At 41.9% G+C, this 23,838-nt stretch overlaps 1 protein-coding gene across 1 annotated transcript in view; it reads right to left on the bottom strand.

Moving 5' to 3' along the window:
- astn2 (astrotactin 2) overlaps positions 1 to 23,838 on the bottom strand; it is a 216,234-nt gene that overhangs the window by 110,620 nt on the left and 81,776 nt on the right. Inside the window, exons 5-7 of the mRNA XM_076163970.1 lie at positions 11,925 to 12,032; positions 9,340 to 9,486; positions 5,597 to 5,764 (exon numbers count right to left, since the gene is read on the bottom strand). Coding sequence (XP_076020085.1) covers positions 5,597 to 5,764; positions 9,340 to 9,486; positions 11,925 to 12,032 — 423 coding nt within the window. The remainder of the gene's footprint in view (positions 1 to 5,596; positions 5,765 to 9,339; positions 9,487 to 11,924; positions 12,033 to 23,838) is intronic.

The raw sequence follows: 23,838 nt of genomic DNA, 5'->3' as shown, positions 1-23,838 counted from the left end.
GTGACGAAAGGCCACCACTTAATAACAATGATTAATAATGACTCCATAGATTACACACACACCAAAAAATGCCATGGTTGAACTCTCTCTGTCTCTCTCCTAAAATAACAGACAATATGTGAGACAGTCAAGACTATTGACCAATCACGTCTTCTGTCTTCCTTCTGTACATTAAATTGTACATGATTAATGTTATGTTTCTTTATAATGTGTTCTATTACCAACACCATAATGCTGCGCATGCAGTTTTCACATTTCAAGGTTCATGGTACAGACACAGGAGAGTTATTGCTGCCTCGTTGCTTATTTACCCACAAGGGAGAAACAATTCAGCCCTTAGACCTTTTGGCAGATTCATCATCCCTGTATGTATGTGTGTGTGAGAGAGCGAGCGCTCGTGTACTGTATGTATATGAATAAATAACTATAATCCTGGGATTTGTGCCCCAGCAGTTCCAGTTATGTTCCAGTTAAATTAGATAGGTGGAGCAGGGGGGGTAAATGTCATGGAGTGAGGGAGGTTCACAGGAGGTCTGTTATGATTGATAGGAGGGTGATGGTGCAAATCCCTACCTCCCTGTTGAGGCAGGCTTCATATATTCATGGATAGCTCACAGTAGTTGTACTATTAAACAAACAACAAAAATTAAACAAAAATCACTGCTATGAGTTACCAATTCGACATAATTCTCCACCAATTCACAATTAACATGTTCCATTACATTTAATTTGATTTCTAGGGGAATTTTGTCACATTCTGGCAAGTTATTACATTATCAAGGTGTTGTAGAGAGTTTTTGTTGCACAGCTGACCCCTGTGCCAAATCCAATTATAAGAAAGCTGAATCCCAGGCAGCGATGCAGCTACAGGAAGTGTGCAGGCGTGCCATTCATCCACTGACCTCCATCTTCCCTTTTAACAGATGAGGGGGAACAGTGGAGAGAGGGAGGGAAGGTGAAGGTAGGGAGGATTGATTATCCAGCCAGAGTGATACAACGGCAGACCATCAACAGTGACAGTTCCACCGGCTTGACATTGAAGCAGGTAGGAGGCTCCTGAGATAACTTGAACTGATAGCTGCCTGGAACGCATGCCAGCGCGGGCTAACATGGCTGCATGTTCGTCTCAGGTTAATGTCAGGAACAATCACAAACTCTGACAAACACTTTAACCCTCTGGCTGCCAAAGACCTTTGTGCAGTTTTGCTTTTCTTCGAATTTGTCTTTGCACTGTATATATAAAAAAAAAAAAGTAAATAAAATAAAATAAAATAAAATAAAATAAAATACAATAAATAAAAATAAATTAATAAAAATAAATCAAAATCAAAATAAAACTTAAAAAGTAAATAGTTGTGTTAAAATAACCTAACCCTAAAATTATATTGGTTGTAGAATATTCTTGGGATTGATGATTGAACTGATTAAGCAAGACATTTTTCAGAAAGAGCTCAAAAAGTTCACAATAAACTTAATAGAACACCGTCTAACCCTAACCCAAAAAATAAAATAAAATCTAGAAAATGTAATAACTTACACCGATTCTTCACACTCAATAAACAAGACCTTCCAAACAACCTCTTTTTATTGCTTAGAGGCTTGGATTTCACAAGTCTAATTAACACAAAAACGACTGAAGACTCCAGAGGATTAAAAGTGTCACTTCTTTAGCAGAGGCGAGTGAGAGAACAAGGAGCTCTTACAGCAGGCAAGCTGTAGGTCAATCACATCTACTAACAATGTCATTTCTTACCACACAACCATAACGAACAAGACACAGCAGAGAGTGTCCTGCACTGTATCTCCAGAGATAAACCCTTTGCTCTAGCTTGTTCATTTTTCAATTTCCTTTTTTATCTTCTCAAGTCATGACAAAGTGACATAAATCGATATTTTCTGAGTCACTCCTCAGTAGTGGACAAAATAATTCTCCCTACCTGCCTCTGCCTGGTATGAAACGCTTATCAACCAGTTACATTTGCTTGATTTGTAAGATACCTTTGAGTGATGATGTATTTCAAAAGAGCGTGTATGGATCGTGGGTGTGTGCGTGTGTGTAGATCTGAGCATGGTGTGCAGAGGCACCAAAACTTGCAAGCCGAGCCAGCAGCTGTCGTGTTCACTGCGGTTGGTCGTCGGGCCGACCAACGTGAAGCAGGATGCCTTCTGCGAGCGCTACATGTCTGCTGTGTTAGTTAACACTCAGATTTGTGTGTGTGTGTGTGTGTGCATGTGCGTGTAGGTGTGTGACCATCCCCCACACTGTTATGTATGAAGGGTGGGATTCCCTTTTGTAAGAATCTTACTGTTAGATATTAATTTAAGGGTGACATCTTGAGGCAGGCATGAAGGGGTTGACCAAGGAGTGTGTGTGAGTGTCTATGTGTGTGTATGTGTGTGTGTCTGTGGGTCCCCTCATAAGAATGTTGCTGCTTCATTATCAGAGCAAAACTGCATGATAAACCTTTCAGTTATCTGAATTGCGGGATACGGCAGGGATTCTTCATTTCCTGAATTTCATTTCCTTACACACTGCAGAATAAGAAGACGGCCTAAGGATACATCATTTAAATAGCTTTACCCAAATGGAACAACTGACATTTGTCATATTTTGATCAACATCACCGCGGTTCACTGAAGAATCATCGCGTCCTTTCCACATAAAAACTCTTCTCCTCACTCGCTCTCACACCTGCAGACTTTTTTAATGGGATTTTCTGCTTTTGTTCAAGCTTGCAGATGAAGCAGAGATAAATGGAGCTGGATTTAAGTCGCCGTTTCCAACAGTTTGTCAGCGTGATTTCCTCCGGAGAGTCTCATCCCGCCGTAAAGTTTAAATGAAACACTCTTGCTTGGAAAACCGTTTCTGCTATCCATTTTTCAGCTTGACTCGGGGGCGCTTCTCCCCGCGACGCCGAATTGAACTCTGTGAACGATGTCAGTTGGGGGAAAGATGATCCCCCCCACCCATCGCTATTTGCTATCAGACTCGGACAAAAAAAATGTAGTGAGTGTTATCAATGAGTGCGGGCAAGAGACAAACTCATTCACAATGCAAAGTATAAATGCGGCTGTATGGTAAACAGAAAAACTAAATAAGCGAAAGAGTTGCCAACAGTCCTGCACAATCATTTAGATCGGTTATTCAAGGCGCAAACACATTAAAGTCTGGACTGGAGCAGACATACTTTATACTTTTACTACTGAAAGAGAAAGAGTGTTTGAAGATGTGTGTGTGTCTGAGTGTGTGTATGTGGGTGAGTTTATAAAGTAGTTGAAGTTCAAGGTACACAACACAAAGGATAAATGACTGAATGTTTATCCACCACAGTCCACCACGGTCCACCAAGTCCAGGAACCTTGAACTGGTAGTGCTAGATACTCAATAGCTCAGATGATTGACAGCCTTCATTGATTTTGTCGGACAATAAAGCCATAATCCGTAGTTTTACCAGGGTTTGTTTTCGCCTCGTGACTCACGGCGCAGGTTGGCGAGCGGCCGCTGCCTGCCCGTCATATCTCTCTATCTCATTATGACCCTCGCTCTCATGCTTGTGCACATATTTTTGGATAAATAAATGTCACCCCCGGCACGGAGAGCGTCGCAAACGAGCCACAAAGGCTTCATAAGTATGGCCCTGCGTCGTTAAACAATCATGTGTAAGCAGGTGTTTTCCATTAAGCTGTCAGAAGGTGAGACGGCTGCTCTGACATCACTTACTACAGCGTGGACGCGCCGCGGTTTGTCAGAATGGTTAAACCGGGGGAAAAGCAGCCAAGCAGCACTTTTTATTCCCCGTGCCATCTCACTGAGATTTACCCTTTTGACATTTCACTACCACTGCTTCACCCTATTCCTGAAACGGCAACTAATGGTTCCGGATGAAAGAGGTTTTCTGAAGGTGCGTTAACTCTAGATCCCTGTGTGCGAGTGTGCGAGTGAGACTCTGATGCTGCTCCAAAGGAACACAACAGGCACAGTTAATGATCACAATACTGCTGAGAAGGACGGAAGAAGAGAGGGAAAGGAAGGAGATGGAGGGTAGAACACCTGATGTGCTGAAATCAAAACGAGTAAACAATCCCCTGAAGCTGAATTACAACTGTTTCTGGCCACACGTTGCATAGATACACACAGGGGTGTGTGTGTGTGCAAGCAAACAGACCTGTTCCCACACTGCATCCAAAAACACAGCCCCAAAATGTGTGCCAATGCCATCTTTGGCAGTTTATGTGCTGAGTTGGGTATTTGGGGCTCTAATGCATTATGCATCAACCCTCAACATGCCCTTGACCAGGGGTGACATAAATTTCACATACATTACAGATGTAATCCATTCTAATGAGCTTATAGCCGTATCTGGATGGAGATGGAATCCACAAGGGAGTCGTGCCACTCAGAGTGAGATAAACACAGCATGCTGCCATTTAGCTTCATGATTGAAGTCAGCACAAACAGGCCTAATCAGCTTCTAAATGACTGAGCTCATAAAAAGGGGAAAAGGTGGTCAGACTGTACGGCTGATTAACAAATTGAATTTCAAGTTGTCATGGTTACATGAGAAAACTTTTGTACTAAAATCCTTTGGAAGACGTGCCAGATTATATAAGCACCACATTTTGTCACGCTGCCATTGAAATCAAATGATATTCAAAGTCTACTTTATTGGGAACACCTGCACACCTGCTCTTTCATGCAGTTGTGCGATCGGCCCGTCCATCAGCAGCACAAAGCATGAGCTCATTCAGACGCAGGTCAGCTTCAAAATGTTCACATCCAGAATCAGAATGGTGGAAAAAATGTGATCTCAGCGACTTTGATTGGGTTGTTTGTGCCAGATGGGTCTGGTTTCAGTATTACAGAGTTGGAGATCTCCAGAGATTTTCATGCTCAACAGTCTCTAGAGTTTACATAGAATGAAGTGAAAAAACAAAAAAAAAAGCATCCAGTGAGTGGCAGCTGTGCAGGCGGAAACACCTTAGTGATGAGAGAGGTCCGAGGAGAATAGGCTGACAGGTTTGAGCTGACAGGAAAGGCTACGATAACTCAGATAACCAGCGGGAAAAACATTTCAGAACACACAACACGTCAAACCTTCAGGCAGACGGGAGTAGATCACATCCAGCTCCACTCCTGACGGCACCTAACAGAAAATCTGAGGGTACGAGACGTCTGAAGCTTGGAAACGTTTTTTTTTTTGTGCTGTGGAATGCATATGGCAGGATCACAATTTGGCACCAACAGCACAAATCCACTGACCCAACCTGGTTTGTTTCGACAGTTCAGGCTGGCAGTGGTGCAGTAATAGTGCAGAGGGGGATGCTTCCTTGGCACACATTGGCGCCTCTTGATACCAATCGAGCATCGTTTGACTGCTCCGACCACAACTTACCCGTCTTATACTAAACCGCATATTCCCAGTATAATGAACCAATCATCGCATATTGCTGCCATACACACAAAATGAGTTCAGTCATCAGGTTTGAATCTGAAGCACCTTAGGATGTGGTAGAACTGCAGAGTTTTGCAGCATGGATGTGCAGCTGTCAATGCAATGCAATCAAATCAATACTGATGTGTGATTCCAGCACTAACCTGTGTCCTGGTCACAAAGCTGTTCACATGGCTCGGTGGTCCTCTGACCGCAGTAGTCTCTGACCCACTGTGTGGATGCGTTGGTCTGGTAGTACAGGGTGAGCTTGGCGGGGTTTAGCCAGTTGGAAACATCCAGGAAGCTGCCCATGCTCACCACAAAACTACTTCCTGCAAAGGGCACAAGACAAAATCATTTCCCTTACAGGTAAAGAAGAGACAACAAGGCCGTATAGGACTTGACTGTTAGGTGTTTTAAGTGTTCTGTTCCTGGTATCGTTTGCTCAATCAATTAGAGAGTGGCTAGATCTTTTGTTTTCACTGTAATTGCAATTCCCACCTGACCTGGCTGCATTTAAATGAGAAAATTAAGACCTATAATGTGTATATTGATGGTATTCCTGGGTAATTGCAGGAGGAATGAATATTGGGGCTAAAGGGCTTTGGAGAGTCAGTCAGTAAATGCGACGCTCATTGATGCAGACTTACCTTGCTTTCTTACGGCTCCCAGACCAATCGTTACACTCTGATCACTGAACAGGATTATCCCTAATTGATGTCACTGACTTTCAAGTTCCAAAGGGAGCTGTGAGGAGATTGTGTGAGAGTGTGTGTGTATCTGTGTGTGTGTGTGCTTTCTGGCCAGCACAATGATTCTTATACCAACTATATTAGGTGTGAGTACATATTGTAGTAGTTGTGGTGGAACCATATGGTGCGGGTGTAAATTATATTTCGATTCATTTAAAGTGTTGGAAACAGTGTAACAATAAAGCAAGGAACCCCTGAGGGAACGTCTAATTATGCACACACCAAAACAGCATCTTTTGGGGAATTTGTGCTGCATAATAAAGTACACATTTGGATACAGTTTTGGGTCAAATCTGAGTACCTTTTTAATTTGGGTGTCTCGCATCATATGGCAGCCACCCAGAGTTCAATGAATAATATTACTTTGGGAGATCTGATTTGAATCCCAAAACGGTTTTACTTTTAATGTTAAAGTGTAACAATACTGTACAGAGAGCAGGTCTGCAGCTGTGTGAGAAACAAGAGCATCAGTGTTTCCAATTTGATTGATTTCAATCCCACTTGAACACTAGCTTCATAAAGAATGTTATGATTGAAATTCTATTATAGATTGTAGTTGCAATGTAGCTATGGTTATGATTGCATAATTTGTGCTTGTGTAATTTGTATTGACTTCAATAATGCACCTCATTATAGGAGCAATAACAATCATATATATAATTTGATGTGTTATAAAGTGCAAGTGAAAGGTTCATTTTCCTATTTCATCAATTCACAGCTTTAGTGTTTCATGAAGATGTTGAAGATGAAGACTCATTATGTCCAATCAATCACAACAAACACCCACACTTGTCAGAAACAGGAGCGCCTGTGAATTTTCAAATCAAGGCTTTCAGGGCCATGCCAGAAAAAGTTGTCAGGATTCTCTTGAAATGGGGATTCTTAAAGGCTCCCAGGTCAGATTGCCCTGAGGTGAGTCTGGCGAGATGACAAAACAAGACCGCGTCCTGCAGCCTTGCAATAATTACAGAATAAAAATAGCAGAGGCTCTTGTTTGCATGGAGAGTGGAGATATGTAATGGCTTAAGCTCACAGAGAGAGGAGGCGATTGTTAGATTATGCATCGTTCTCATAGTGACCTGTATGGAAACGGGTCCAAGGCTGTATGAAAATTGCTGAATGCCGGCAATTTCGTCATTCATATTGTGAGAGGACAGCCAAAGACTTGGGAGTGGTGGGAGTTATTTTCTCAGACAACTCTCCCCTTCAGCTCTTTAGGGAATAGAGGTGGAATACATGTCACGAGACACAAAGACAGAAAGAGAAGGATTCATCAGCTGCACTGTCACGTCGACAGCGAGGGATCGCTCTGTACCTCTGGGGGCCGCTTTCTTCTTTACAACACGATGTGCAAACACTCGCATTTACTTTTACTGCATTTACCATTTACATTCGGCAATACACGCGGGTCCATTTTCAAAGAGGAGCTCTGGAAGATGCTTCATGTCACCATACAACATTTTGAAATGAAGTGAGGATAGAAAACAGAGTGCTTTGAGCACGAGCGAGAGCTCCACTATGGGAATTCATACCTACATCAGATTGAAAGTCTGATTATGGCCAGAGGGGAGAGCGGTGGATATGAAGGATATGTATATTGAACTCTAAAAGATGTTTGTGAATACTAATGAGTACTGTAAGTTCACTTACGCACATGGTTGAATATGTATCAGTTTGCGTGTTGGGTTTTGAATGTCATTAAACCTTGAACCTTGGTTTCAAATATAGAACTGCACTTAACTGTGCAATGATATGAGAATATTGCATGAAATGTGAGAATATGAATGGTTATGATATGCAGGTTAGACTGTTCCATACAGCTCAATGCATAGTTACAGTAAGACTTAACGAAATCTAAGAAAGTCTAAAAAATAACACCTGTCAGTTCATATTTACAAACAAAATGCAGCTTAGTTGGTAAAAAAGAAAGAAGTTTCTACATTAAGGGAGGAGACCTACACTTTCGGAACTTTATTTTCTATTCTATTTGCATGTTTTGCTTCATGACCCTGGCTGTTTTCCCCTTGAGAGACAATAAAAGGAACTCCAACTTGAACTCGTGTGCGTTTTCTACTTGAAATTTTGCACGCTTCGGCAAAAATTGGCACAAGAAAGCAAATTTATGCAGTTATTTTAAAATACAAAGAAAGACATCAGGGAAGTACTGCAATATAATCAGAGTTCTTGCTATTCCTGTCAGTTTGATAATAAGCAGGAACTGATTGCAAAGTAAATTCTAGTGAGAACACTACAAACAACAATCTAAATACTGCAGTTTTGTGGACTGTTCCATTTGGTTGGAAAGCACCCACAGTTCACGAGTGTACATGAACTCTGTGTGTGTGGGTGGACTGGAGTGAGACTCCTGTGGCAAGATGACTTAATCGACTGATATGTGAATATAGAGCCCATCATTATTTAAACAGCTTGAGCTCTTTGCTCATTGTTACTACACTTAACTTCATACAATCTTAGAGGCAACAGAACACAATGTACAGACACTTGGCCAGACGCTTAGCCAGTGCCTACACATTTCACACTAGTTTCCTTTGCAAAAACTATCAAGATTTATGTCAGATTCTTAACATTATCTCAACGCATGTGTTTTATGATGTCACATTAAGTCAACAAAAAATAATTGCATCATATTTCAGGTTTTTCCCTGCAGCAGAATCACACATTTAAGTAAACATTACATTCTGTATGGTCCATTGTGTACTGCATGTCAATCATGAATGTACTTTTATGGAGGCTGTCTAGAGAAATTGGCAAACTCAGCTGCTAATATGAAAAAAAAAGAAGATTGTATTATACAATATCTCCATCCTGTCTGCTTATCCAGCAGGCAGGAGCCTGAAGCACAGTGCTCTAATGATGGCAGGACACTTATAATGCAGAGAAACCAAAGGAAGTGATGATCTGCTGCTCTCCGGCAGCGATGTGACCAACATAAGCAGCTGAGATTCCTTTTGAATTATAGTCGCTGAAAGATAGCAGCGAGCTAAATGACACCTGCAATAATATCCTCTACTAATCTATATCTTTATCATGATCTTATAGAGGCCTCACTGTTCCCAAGGCTGATGAGTTAAGTGTTAAACATTCATTAAGGATGTCAGATATTCTAGCCCAGGCCTCTGTGAATGTGTACTTACCATCTGCGACAAAGTGCTCAGGCACATGGAGGGTAACCTTGACACTCAGGGGGCAGGAATTCTGCGTCGCATATACGACGGCAATGACACATGTGCTGATGGTAATCAGCGTCAGGGTGACCTTATTTAGAGGACTGTGTGGGTGGCCTGGAGGCAGAGAAGAGAAAAAGGGTGAATTAGTTTGAAAAAGCAAAGTTCTCACCAACAGCGTCTGCAGCGCTCAGCTCTGTGGAAAATCACCACCTCGCTCACACGGCCACAGTCTTGCAGCTGATTACGCTCGTGATTCATGAATCATATGATGCCATGGAAAGTTACAGATGACTTAAAAAGCAACCTAAGCTCCCACCGAACCGCTTAGAATCTTCTGGCAGAGTGATATATGATCCTATTGCCACTGACAGGGTTATAGATTGGTTGTTTTGGTTGCCCTTTGGCTCTGTCAGGGCTCCCATTTCCAAGCCAGGATATAGGGAATGAAATTAGCCACTTAACCTCTGCCTGCTGATATTTATCATACGACAGAAGACAGCAGGTGAAAGCAGGCTTACTGGGATGTGAGAGGAATAATGCACTGTGGTGATAATCCCGGTTTGGAAGCAGCCCGCTAACTAGATTTTAAAGTTACCAATGTGTTTATTTCCTCCAACCTTGGACATTTACCTCCTGCATGTTATTTCTCACTTTCTTTACTCACTAGCTATGAGAAATTGCCCATGGTGTTTTCCAATCTGCTGCCTTGAAAATGTGTGAGCAGTTTGTTGTTCTTGCTCAAAGTTTAATAAAACACAGACGAGAAGGAAATATGGAGGAAAAGATGTTTTTTCTTAGCATTTCTTCAAGAGGAAAGCAGAATTAGGAAGCACATACTGAGCTGTGGGAGTGAGGAAACAAGTCAGATGGAAAACCCACTTCTTGGTATATTCCTTTGTAAATGTGTGCATCGTGTTCATTTGGATGGATTTATGGATTCATAAGTAATATTTCATTGTATCCCGAGAGTTCAGGGTGTGGTGTCATTCGTTTGTGACCATGCATACTGGACATAAAGGGGAATATCAACACGAAAGTCAGACAATGTGAAATTCTAACTACAGGAAGGATCTTAAACTTAACGCTCAGATGCAGTCAAATCCTGACAGGAGATCAGACGCTGAGCAGGAAACGCAGACGTGGCTCAAGGTCAAATCTGGAGCGAGGGTACGGATACTGAATCCAGCCACACTGAGTCACAACTCTGTGTGCTTTTATTAAGGACTGGAAACGGCAGCGGTCCACGGTCCACAGTGCCACATCAGCTAATCCCTTTGAGGTGCTGGGTGTCTTTGGGCTCTGCGAAGGGGCCAATTACTGTAAAAGCCTCGTGAATCGACAAAAGCGTGTGGTCGCATGATGGCACACAATTACACCATGGCCCTGAAGCAAATATTTGCCCTCACACAATCATGGCACGTACCATGAAGGCTACAGTGCACCACCATTTTCTTGCTATCCGTTCCTTCCATCGTTGCGGTCGTGAATGAATAACACATTTTCTGTGATCGGAATTAATTACGGCGTGTGGATTTTTCTAAGGCGTCCAGGTCAGTAGCTATCTAGCGGTAGCCGTTCCAGACAACTGCACCTGCGGTTCAGACTAATCAGCAGGTTCAGTTGTCTTGAAGAAATGTCTTTAACTAAGTTCTTCGGTTGTGAGTCAGTGGTGGGAAGTAAGACCGGCGGAGTTGAAATCATGTGAGAGTTGTTGGAGACTTTATTCTATAGACGTGCAACTTTTATTAATCGGTTATTTACCCTTCATACTGCAGGTCTATTTATTTATCATTTATTACTCAACACACCCACCTATTGTGCAACGGGTCTCGATCTTGTAACCTTGCATCCTTTATCTTGATAGTGTTCATTGTTTACAGCACGTCAAGCTCTTCTACCTGATTGTATTTGTGTTCCTTAGTTTAGTCCCCTCGGCACCACAGCACCTTTATTTAGTCTTTTGTGCTTTTATCTATTATTATTTTGCAACTAGTACGGTTGAAGACACCATTACTATTGTCCTTCGAGCCATGGCGGTGTTACGTCGAGGAGAAACTCAAACGATAGGGCCTTGGAACAACATAAATATGAGAGCCTTGAGTAAGGGCTGCCTGAGAGGCTGCACTCAGGGCAACGTAGGCTCTTTATCTCCCCACTACAGCAACTGTAAAGCCCCATAGGGTTGGTCTATTGCCTCTACACATAAATGGCCTAATCTCCTCTATTGACGCCACTGAACACACACAAGCACATATATACACACGACCTCACACAAGGTCCACTATCATGTATCACTTCAGTGGAAGCGAAGGCAAAATCTTGCTTCCCATCAAAGTTATTTGACTCAGCACCGAGCTTCCAGTCCCATGGATTTTCAGCTCATGTGTCAGTGTCATTGAGGTGTGCAGCCTCACCGGGAGCCACCCTGATTCCACACTGACGCTTCAAGAAACGTCCAGCCTCAGTTCACTGCATACTTAACACCTCGGGATGTGTATATTCTGTTTAATTCCCCCTCCCTTAATTGTTTTGATGTCGCCGCTTCTGCTCACCTTTGCTGCGTCTTCGTCCTCTGTGCTGCTCTGTGTAGAACTTCATCTGGTTGTCATCTTCAGGCTCTGACCCCGATTCCCCTTGAGGACCAAACACGCCGGCGGTTGCTTAGCGGTGGGAAGATAAGAAAGAAAGAGGGAGAAAGAAATCCAAGAAGAGTTTTTAATAACGTGGACATAGCATGTTGGGTGGCGCTGTTACGCTGAGGGAGAAGCAGATGGTTGTTGGGTTAAACCATACAAACGAGTCATTTCATGTAAAGATAACGAGCACTGGAGATGGAGGGAAGCGTGGGAAACATCTCTTGATGTTTCTTTGAAGTCTTCCCTCTTCAGCAGATTGCCGTGCCTACTAGGGAAGAACTAATTCACTTCATTTGAACTGAATAACTTGATTTGTGTTCACTTCAGTTCTTTTTTATTCAATCATTCACAATGGGGTCCATTGTTCATTCTATGGCGAACTATTGCTTCGTACCCAATACTGTCATATATCAAACCTGATTCATTCTCATTCTGACATCATGTACTTATCTGAACATACATTCTCCATACATACTGTTATGTATTGACTAAATGCTCATTATGAACAAACTTTAATCCTGTATGCTGTCATGGCAGCCAGGCTCATTCAAGGTTAAGTGGTTCAGTTTAGGTTTAGATTGAGGACACAGTGGTCTAATGAAAAAAACGATTATCGCTTCCAGGTCTGGACCCAAATCCACAACCCACACATCCACTCTGACCTCCTCCCCATGAATTTTTCAGTGGTCTAAAAATATTTCTGCTTGAGTAAAAACCATTGAAAATGTATGCAATCCAGGAACAGTGATCAAAATTGTATTTAAGTTGCATTCAAACATCACGTGTAGTCGACGGCTGACGGCTTGTAACGCCAAGATTAGCTTTTAAATCAACTCCTTACATGTATATTTTGTAGGTTAACTTCAGGTTCCTCTCAGTCCTGCTATTGTCTGTTGTTACGTGATTCTATTTCTAACTTTTTCTACATTTTGTTCCATTTTTATGAAGCCTTAAAAAATGCAAGAAAACAAAGCAAATCATCCGCCCCATTACACACATTATGCAAAACTTGCACTAGAAGCTGCAAACTTCTAAGTACTAGTAGTTGTCAAAGAGGTCAGACCAGGTCATCGCTGCAACACTGTTATGTCAGATCAACCAGGTATTGATTTGAGACAAAGAGCACCCATTTGTCCCCCGCAGAATCTCTCAAGGTCCATACTCTTTCATACCTGCCAAGAAGCACCCAGCTGGAGTTCCTTTCAGAGTCCTCCTCCACATTATTTCAAGGACTTTACACAAGCAATTACCCTTATTTACTGACCTCGGACCTTGAGATAATCAAAAAAAAGCTTTTAAAAAACAGCACCGCTCGTCGTAATGTTGTGTGAAATAACTGGCACCGGGGCATTTTGAGCTTATTTATGCCGAAACTTTTGGCATTGTTTGAGAGCGAGGGGCAGACACTCTAGTTTTTTATTCAGCATTTACTCTTGAAAGACATTTGCAATGCAAGCTGTAATGCTGACACGTGGGAATACAGAGACAAAGATATTGAGCTGCTGCATTACATTAAATGAAGCTTTTCTTTCCTACGCGGGCCACGAAAGGGGAGATATTTCGGAGAATATAAAACAAGTGTGTGGTGGGAAAAAGACGTTATTTACTTATTCATCCTTCTGCTTCTCTCTCTCTGTCTCTCTTACTCTCTTACTCTCTCTCTCTCTCTCTCTGTTTCTTCCTGCATCCATCATCTCCGGCTGTATTTTATCATGATAGAGTTTATAACCAATTTTACACCACATTGCCTTGGCTTCACCCTCCAAAATACAGCCAAGACCCCACAAAACCTGTTTAAATGCACCAGACCGGAAAAATAACTACAACAGTCTGTTTTGCTTTACTCTCCCCCTCGGCATTCGATACAACTTTTAATCGCGAGTCAAATCTTTTACGGCGCCGGGCGAATGTTCAGAGTTACAGTGTGTGACATAACGTTAATGATGTCGGTAAAGGAGTATTTCATCCGGCGCTGAAACGATGACATGTCCAGTGAACAAGGGAGAGAATTTGCCTGCTACATCAGCTGGTAAACTTCTTTCAATGATGCAAACGTGAGTTTCAGAGGAAACATGGGAAATATTCATATCACATTGCTCAAAATCTCATTAGGTTCCATCATAAGTAATCTGAAATTTCACTCCCTACACCTATTAAAGTGTTTACTGTGACCTCCTCTGATATTGCAGTGAAACGACATGACAATCTATATTAAACAGCATATTCTAATATATGACTTCTTCTTCTTTTTCTCTCTTCTTGGCCGTATTTTAATGTTTTAACTCGCCATTGTATTCAGACCTGCTGAAGCCAGTTGACACGTGAGCACTTTGTGAGATTGCACTTTAATGAATAAGCCGTGCATAACTACATTTTGGTTGATTTGTTGTTGGAAAACACAATTGTGAGAAATGGCTTTATAAATCACTATGGCAGCAGACTTAAAAAAATTATTATTTCACCCACAAGTACCTTCTGCCCCTTGGCTCGCGTTGAAAGGCCTTTGCTTTGGCCTTTATAACAGTGGCCGTGACCTATAGTTCAGACACAAGACTAAGTGACCATAGAACCGATTCTTGACCTTTAACGCGCCATGTGCCCCACACATGTCCACGTGGCAACGCGCCGTCAAACAGGTGAAGGATTTCTTTGCAGATAGATGCTGCTTCATAGCCCAGAGAAAAGTATTGATTTTCTCTCCCTCTTCTTTATCCTCTTTTGCACTCTGGGAGATTAAGAAATGTAATCACGGTGATCCCAGGAGGATTATACAAGCAAAACATATGTACAAGCAAAAGGAAATAAGACAAGTGTTATTATTATTAGAATGTGAGCTCTTTGAGGTGCGACGGAGGCAATGGAGGGAAAAAGAACGACTGTGTGAGCTGCTGACACGTTTTAATCAATTTGTTTTTTTCTTAAATCACTTCTTCAGTGGTTTAACACGTTATTTTTGTAAATCCCTCACCGCTGTGTTCAATTTATAAGGTGAGAGTGTGTGTGTTTCTTGCTTTGCTCTCACCTTGTCTGAACACACAGACATCTACACACACACGCACAGATGCACACTCGGGAGATGTGGTGTCCCAATTTGATCAGCAAACTTAACTGTTGGGACTCGGAGGCCAGGGACAAATTACCAACATGTGGAAAGGATGAGTCTAAACAAAGGAAAAGGTGGAGCGAGGTGGGAAATCTGTTCTTTCTGGAAGACCCGTGTGATGTGAAAACACACTTCGGTACCACTATGAGTTATACACATGCACATAACATTACAAATAGGTCAGTAAAGGTCACATCTGTCCAACCAGTCCTAAAGCAATGTTGCGACACATTACACACACGTTATCAGTATTGCTTTACTTGTGAGGATCCATATTCCCTTATTCCTGAATCTAACCTTAACACAGTCCTGATTCTAGCCTTAACCCTACACCCCAACCTGCGCTCTCACCCAAAAATAGCACGTTGATGAAGTGCGGACGGCCAAAATTGTCCTCGCGTTGCAAAAAAGCCCTCACTTTGAAGGTTGTGGCAAAAATAGAAGTACACCAACACACACACGCACATGCACACACAAGGCAAATGGATGAGCAGGTCAGGTGTGATGTTAACAAATAAGCTTGACTTCAGTGTGTCAGGCGGGGTAACGTCGCTGAGATTTCTATACGAGCTCATGCATTATTCATCACAGTCTCCTCATAGTCTCAGGATGCCCGTATTGAGTTTGTTAGCGTGATAAGGCAAAGACACCGGCTGTCACCATTAACATTCTTTCCACAAGGATTACTTTCCGTGCAAAAAATTAAAAAAATGCATATGCTCACGAACTGTAAAACCGTGCCTTAGCTCATACAATGTGTTTTAGAGTCAATATGCATGGTGCAAATTCAGATGGGAGCGGATAGGAAGGCACTGCACGCTGAGGCATCTATCTCGTAATTTGCAGGAACAGTTGGATGACTTGCTCTGCTTTTTACTGTGCAATATTGCTGATAGAATAATGAATAGAATTTGAAATGAATGAGTGAATGAATGCAAAATGTAGACGTCAGAAACTGAATGGGACCGGGATCATTCTGACAATAAGGGTCCCAGCCGCAATAGCTGAATGTTGAAATTTGACATTGAAATCCCTATATTTTGCAAAGTATATTCAGACTGAACTCAAACCTCTATTATTATTACAGCAGGTGATTCAAAGTATTTCAACCTGCCTGGGCGCTTTACTGGAATTCTCACTGCCCTCCAGCAAGTCTGAAGGGCATAAAAGGGGATGAACGCCACAATTGGGACCCTGGGGAACATTGGACTGGACTTTATAGATTCCAATTCCAGGCAATTGCGATCATGTGATAGAAAAACTTGGAAAAAAGATGGAAGATAACAGAAACTATATTTTGGAAATTTGAATTGAGATCATGTCCTTTAAGTGCAAAAACAAGAGCATTTCTTACACAAATCCTAAAAAAACAACAAAAAACCCCCCCAAAAAAATGAAATAACAATTAAACCCAATAAGACCTCTGCTATTGCCTCTGATTGAGAGTGAATCATTGAAAGACCTTTGATTTGGTAATTAAGCACTTACAATGTCTCCTTTATTGTATTCATATTAATTAGACATGTCAATTGAGCCATCAATATATCTGTCAGTTGAATGACAGTCGGAGAATGGCGCAAATGTGAAGTGAGAGAAAGGAGAGGGAGAGGTTGGAAGGAGCACAGCCGTTCGTATGAAGGCGGATAAAAGAATAGCAAGGCTGGAGAGAAGAAAAGAACAATGGGGAGGGAATCTATCAAAGAAACAATGATGTGCAGGCAAAGGCAGTGACTGGGGGGGACAAATGTCAGAATTATATAGTGAAGCCAGAAAGACGTGGCTTGGCATGACAGGGACTGAAAGGGAGAGAGAGGACCAGAGAGACACGAAGAGAAATGGAGGGAGCGAGGACGAGTGACTGTTGACTCATACACACGGAGGCACGCATGCATGAATTAAGGAGAACAGAGAGCGCAGAGGGACGAATGAAAATGATTAACTGTTATGGGAAAGCAGTGGGTGGGGAGTGGGGGGATGGGAGGGGGGGCGGGGTGATGAGTTCATTCTAAACAGGAAAAGCTAATCACCTTCTGTACAGGAGGAGGGCACATCCATCTCCAGCACAACAGAATCAACATAAAACACCAGCAAACCTAATGGGGATTACACCTAGACACCATGGGGCCACGCTGAGAAAGTGAGAGACGGAAGGATCCCGGTGGCTTTTACTTACCGCTGTGAGCTCACAATTCTTAGGATTTGAACTTGATTGGATTTGGAGCCTGTTGGCAAAATGAATAAGTCTTAACTATTTAAAAAAAATTCCATTAAATCAGGACCCCCCAACTTAATTCAACAAATGTGTCAAATCCAGTTTATTTGGATAGCCTGGTCACTTGTATGTCAGTAGGGCTTGAAAACGTTGATGAGATCGTCCAATGAAAGTATGAAGAGACTGGCGGGATATACTTTGACCATTACTATTTAAAAAGAAGAAGGAAATGTGGACACAGTGGGATTAAAATGATTATTCTTCTGTAACGCCGCACCTTCACTTTGAATCTTTGACCAGCTGATTCATCTGGACAATCTAACATTCCTAACACGCACACACACACACACACACACACACACACACACACACACACACACACACACACACACACACACACACACACACAGAAGCCGCATTGAGCTTTGCCTGGCTGACCGCTCGAGCCACAGCTGCTAATACATGCGGCGTGAGACTGTAAGCTGTCAAACCATACCGACATCTTCACGTTTCTGAGAATAAATGACACACCTGCTGCATAATATGTAGGCAGCATGAGATTGTGTAAACACGCATTGTGTGTCATCACGGGCTAACCTGAATAACCAACATACCGCCCCAGACAGTATCAATCTGACTGCGATCATGGTCTTCCATTAGAATGGGGGTGTTGCTGCCATTATAAATAGGTAAGCTAGGATGAGTCAGTCATTACATTGTTCACTGCGGCAGTCATTTCAATAAAACACAAAAGAGCAGTTTTCTATGCAATATTAATACCCAGAACCAAACAAATGTCATATGAATCAAATAATTTGCGGTTTAATAGAGCAGGAGCCGACTACACATTGTGGTATTAAATGATTACATTCATTTGGTTGCAAAGAGCTTGACTAAATTGGACAAAGCAATCCATAATATGCAAAGTGAGTACATGTTTATATGAAACGGACAGTTTTCTCAGTGTAAATTATGAAATGAGAATAATATATGGGCTCATTTCAATATTCTACACTTTGTAAAGCCCAACCTTTTCAAGACAAGAGCTCTAGCCGGTGTTTCATTTCTCCCGCATGATTTATACAATCAAAAACTGGGGCTGGCCATGCTATGATACGTGACGCGCTACAGGACAATTATGAATCACGTGGAATATATAACAGCGTATCAAAGCCTTCAATAATATGTAATTTGAAACACAAGAAAAGGGCCACTAGGATATGGAGAGTGAAAAGAGTGTTGCTACTTGTGTTAAGCTTTCAGAAGTGTTGGCAATGATGAACGTACTTCTATAGACACATATGTTTTGTGAGTGTCATGTCCTGAGAACCGATTGTCCCCATCAAATGCGACCCTCATTCAAACATGGCAGGGGAAATAAGCTGTGTGTGGATCCCGACCCTTTTCCAACTTGTTTAGTTAAATAGTATTCAAATTTATTAGCTCATTTTACATTTCAATGTGGGGGAAAAGTCATGGCTGTAATGTTATCTTCTGAGGAGAAATTCATAAATCTCCACTGAGAGTTGTGTTATTGTTAATTACACTGAACTGTCAGTTTATGAAATCATAGAAATGCTTTGAACAAACAGCTTCACTCACCCAGGAAAATGATTTAACACGGAATTAATTTTTACTTTCATTTGGCCAATTTAATTCTATTTCAGTCAGTAACTGCGCATATGGTATTGAGTGGATTATTATGTTGCAATGTACTTGCACACGTTCAACTTTGCCACCAAAATGAAGGTGTTTCTGTGAGGGAAATACTCACCCTGACACCCTCTGCTTCGTGTATGACTTCACACAGTCAACAACACATTATGCTTTGGGGTCGTGAACAAAAACATCAGTTCCAGCTGTCTGGTCTGGGATCAGAACCGCAGGCTCAAGACGCCAAGCTTGTAAACACAAGAATCTACCTCTCTGTGTCTATCTGTGCATCCGGTCTGCTCAGTTTTCCCATTGATCTTTGTTCTTCCCCACAACAATAGCATCCTATACTGATTTACTATATATCCGCACAGTTTATTCTTGGTTTGCACACGCTTTACAATATGCAGTATGTCCCACTGACACATTTTACAACCAAAGTTATGCCCTAGTATCTGTTTTATTGGATATAAAAGGCGAGTATGTGTGGAGAGCTTAACAGGCGGCACTTGGCTCTTTTTATTTAAGATATTTCAGTATTTTTTACACTTATCTATCTACGTTTCTGCACCAAGACGCATCTGACAAAACCTGTAAAAGTAAATGTTAATGCAAAGAGCCTTCTTAGATGATTGTGGAAAAAAGATGTGATACATAGGCTGATAAAGATAATTTTAGATGCAATATCCTTTGGCAAGCTGCTGCATGTCCATCCCACACCTGCTACCAACTGTTTTGTGCAGTGGTGAAGCCACCAAGGAGGCACAGGGCGGCAGCTGTCGCCCTAAAAAAATCTTGCTTCTTCACTTGCCAACCAGTGCTATCTAAAGCTACATCCTACAGTAAAACAGAATGATACTGCCCTATAAAATATTATTTTTCAATTAATAAATGCATATCCCTTTTTTTTTTATTTAACCTCCAGAGCGGACCTGCATGGGATCACATTTTGATCATTATCAGCACATTCTCAGCCAGGAACCTGAATCAACATATCAACAATATTGAAAACATGAAAATAGGACTTAAGGTCATATTTACGCAGATATGTGTCATTAATCAAAGGGTCTGAAAGTTGAAATTTAAATTTAAAAATGCAAGCGAGAATAAATTTACCCTGTTCTTTATTTATTTCTGTATTTACCCCGCCTTTTTTGAGACATCACTGTCCCAAAGCAGTGTCAATTGGATCAATAATGCAAAATTACCCGCAGCCGCATGAAAGTAGAAGCAGTACTAGCCGGAGAAGTTGTAATGTTGTTGCTCTTCCTCCTTCATTAACGTTTACTACTATGTTTTCTACTGTTTACTGACATATGGAGCCATGAAACATATGCTACACTGTAAATTCACTATTTCAATATTTGATGTATTTTAAATCATTCTGAGCTGCAGAAACCTACTGCACCTTTCACAGCTAAAGGTTCCCTAATTGATTTCACCTGCTGAGCTCCACCTCCCATCCAGCTGGAACTGGTAGTTTACTGTCTCAAACCCAGACAGGGAGCTGAACACTGTGCTCCCTTTGGAATGTGCTCAAACAGCGTGTGTGTGTGTTTTATTATTTCCCTCTACCTTTGCTCAAACAGGAGACGGTAGTATTAACAAGCTGCAACTCAAAATTCCTGTTTCCATGGCGGTGATGTACAGCTACAAGCTGATTATACAAATTAGTGCCAGTCATTTGTAAGAGCAGAGGACAGATCCGCCAGTCAGCCTGAGATTGTTTTGAAGGCTCAGCAGGTCATTTGTGTTACTAAAAAAGACTTTCTATTTTGGTGTGGTTACATTTATTTTCCAAGTCCAGGCTCTAAAGTCTATAACCACTTTATTAAAGTCAGTCAAGTCGAAACATGACAGCATGTTCACTGTTTTTCGCTTAACAATGCATATAAGTGATGTGAGGGATGAGACAACGCAGATCTATGTCCAAAATAAGCAGAGAGGAGAAACTTTACACTACATATCAAAAAAGTTATTCGACACATTATGACATCATATTGAGCCGCATTAGTTAGAACTACTGGGCTCTAAGAAATGATGAAAGCTGTGACACATAATATATCTACTGCATGGGTATAAAAGGACCAGGGGGCGATACTGCATGGATGTAATGGGGCTGAAACAAAGGCAGCACATTCTATAATGTGAACAGGGTGATGCACTGTGTTGTCTTTGAAGAGATGAAAGCTAAACAAGAGTAATGCAGCAGATACAATACCAACCCTGCGTGTGAGGCTATGAAGCAATAATCTTATTGTCGATCATTTCATTTCAATTTTGCTTCTTTAATGGTACCCGGCAATATTGAAAAACATACACTGATTCTTGTACAAGGCTCGAGGGGGCTCAGTTACAGACAATCTACAAAATCAATATCTGTATTTGCTGCAAGGTTAGTCCATCGCACTCTGGGAGTATGAATCTGTAAACTAAGTCCATTATGTTTGGGGCGTTATGTTTGTTAAAGTCAGTCCTTTAAAGTCAGTCCTTTACATCCCATATCATGATTTCGTCAAAAATATAGGCTTTTTTACTACTAATGATACCTTTCATTGTTACATCTACTGAAATGCTGTTTTCTTTTACCAATAGCAACCTCCAACAGTTTTCTTGTTTATATTCTTTTAAATTCTTTATTCCCCCCCCCTTGTGTCCTTCTATTCTTTGATTGTGAAATTCCTGTTTCTGTGTGAAATAGGCAGCTGGAGGCACATTTTGCAACGAAAGCTGAAAACTGATCAAACAAGACAAGAGGATGAGTTTGTATCGGACTGTCAGAGATGTTGTTTTACTTGCAATGGAACAACAAATCTACTTTGTCCTGCCCGCTCAGTATTTCCTGTACCTGATTGTTACAACGGCAACCCGCAGCCACGCCCAGCGCCTTCTCCTCATCGGTGACCCTACTTCAGTTAGATCCCAGGCAGACAGATGGGGTTGCCCTTCATCTTGAGGATGCCATGGCGATGAGGACCAAAGAATCTCTTTTCCCCTCGCTGATGGCAAAGAGGGTTGTGATACCACGACAGGAGGTAATCCCACCGCCGCACCGCCACACCGCCGCGTCAACTCCCGCAGCCCAGCTCTCTGCCAGCCTGCTTTGAATAAACTAATAGATACTGTTCCTCATCAGCAACACAGATAAATTCCTACACCCTCCAATGCACTTCAGCCATGTCCCTGGACAACAGCTTAAGAGGCCTGGGTCCTTTTTTTCCTATTTGCAAGGCCACTGGATAGAAACACACATCTGGTATGCACAGACTGGCTTTGAATTGCCTGCGTAAATCCCTATACACATCCATTCCTCTTCCTGTGTGAGGAGGCATGTGAGAAATGGGCAATGTCTCGTGACAAAAGTCCTGGCGGGGGCTTGATAAGGAGAAAGCAAGCAAGGGCAAGAGCAATCACATTTGAAGTAAACAGGCTGGAGCAAGAGGAAGCTTCATAAACTGGCATCAGAGGTCGGGAATATGTCGATGTGAGACGGCGCGATGTAAGTATGATGTAAGTAAGAGGTAAGGGAATTTAATTCAACCAAGCTTGTGTGTGTATGTGTGCGTGTGTGTGTGTGTGTGGGCGAGCCTCTCTGTTAGTCAACACTCCCAGAAAACAGGGCACAGATTACTTGTGGTGTCATAATGTGTATGTTCCTTCAGTACTTTGCAGTTCCAGAGTTGGAGTAGATTAAGGCACTGAGAGAGCCTATTGACAGTTATTGACAAAGTTGCTGTAGCTGCTGTTGTCATAGCGCCACCACCGGGCTGGTTGATGTTTCATTTTTGTGCTAAAGCAGTGTGTGCACATTTCCACCTAGTTTGGATACAGTAGAAGAGTAATTTATCCATAAGATACAGAATTCTTCTGAAGAATGAGCCCACGCCCACTTATATATGGCAACCAATTTAAGAAAAAGAAGAGAGAAAAGATTAAAGAAAAGGAAGAGGAAGATTTTGTCCGGCTTGGTCCAGATTGTCTACTTGCAAAAATGGCTGAAGTTATTGGATAAAATAAAAATGTGGCCAGACGGACAGATGCACAAACACACACACACACACACACACACACACACACACACACACACACACACACACACACACACACACACACACACACACACACACACACACACACACACACACACACACACACACACACACACACTCCTGTGATTTGGCAGTAGATCAGCTGTGTGGCCTATTGTAGGAAGACTCTGGGGCTGCAGGCTCAGAGCTGTAATCATTGTGTTTTGTCTGCAGTGAAGATTGAGGGCTGCTGAGAGTGTAGCTGAGAGCAGGATGAACACAACCACCATGAAACACTCTGAATCTCTCTCTTTCTCTTTCTCTCTCTCTCTCTCCCTCTCTCTCTCTTCTCTCAATCACATGCACACTCACGTGTCGACACACAAGCACGTCACAAAATTGAAACTGAACTTCTTTCATGTGCAACTTCAAAGCATCAATTAAACAGGAGAAAGGCAGGGATAATAACCATACGGTCGTCCTCATCCTCATGCATCACAACAAATACTTTGGCTCATTAAGACGCTACCGCTTCTCCTCGGAAGCAGGGGGAAACACATGGATGCCACAGCAGGGATTAACCTTCAGAGAAGTGCATGCAAATCAGGCAATAAGGTTTTTAGAACACATCTTAATATCTTAGAAGAAAACATACAATGTGTGGTGACTTCAAAGTTTTTCTAGATTGGCGACTACAGCCGAATATCAGTATTCCAGTATTGCAAGTACCTCTAATGGGGCTCTATAGGGGATGGAATGGAATATGTTTCCAGGATGTGGGAGGGGAGTCAGCTATGGCCAGTATATGCTACTAAAGGGAAAAAAAAGAACTTT

Source organism: Genypterus blacodes, unplaced genomic scaffold, assembly GCF_046128005.1.
Source record: "Genypterus blacodes isolate CSIRO-AG114 ecotype Tasmania unplaced genomic scaffold, CSIRO-AGI_Gbla_v1 ptg000133l_1, whole genome shotgun sequence".
Lineage (NCBI taxonomy): Eukaryota > Metazoa > Chordata > Actinopteri > Ophidiiformes > Ophidiidae > Genypterus > Genypterus blacodes.
The sequence above is the reverse complement of the archived record's forward strand: the minus strand, read 5'-3'. Positions and strand labels throughout refer to the sequence as shown.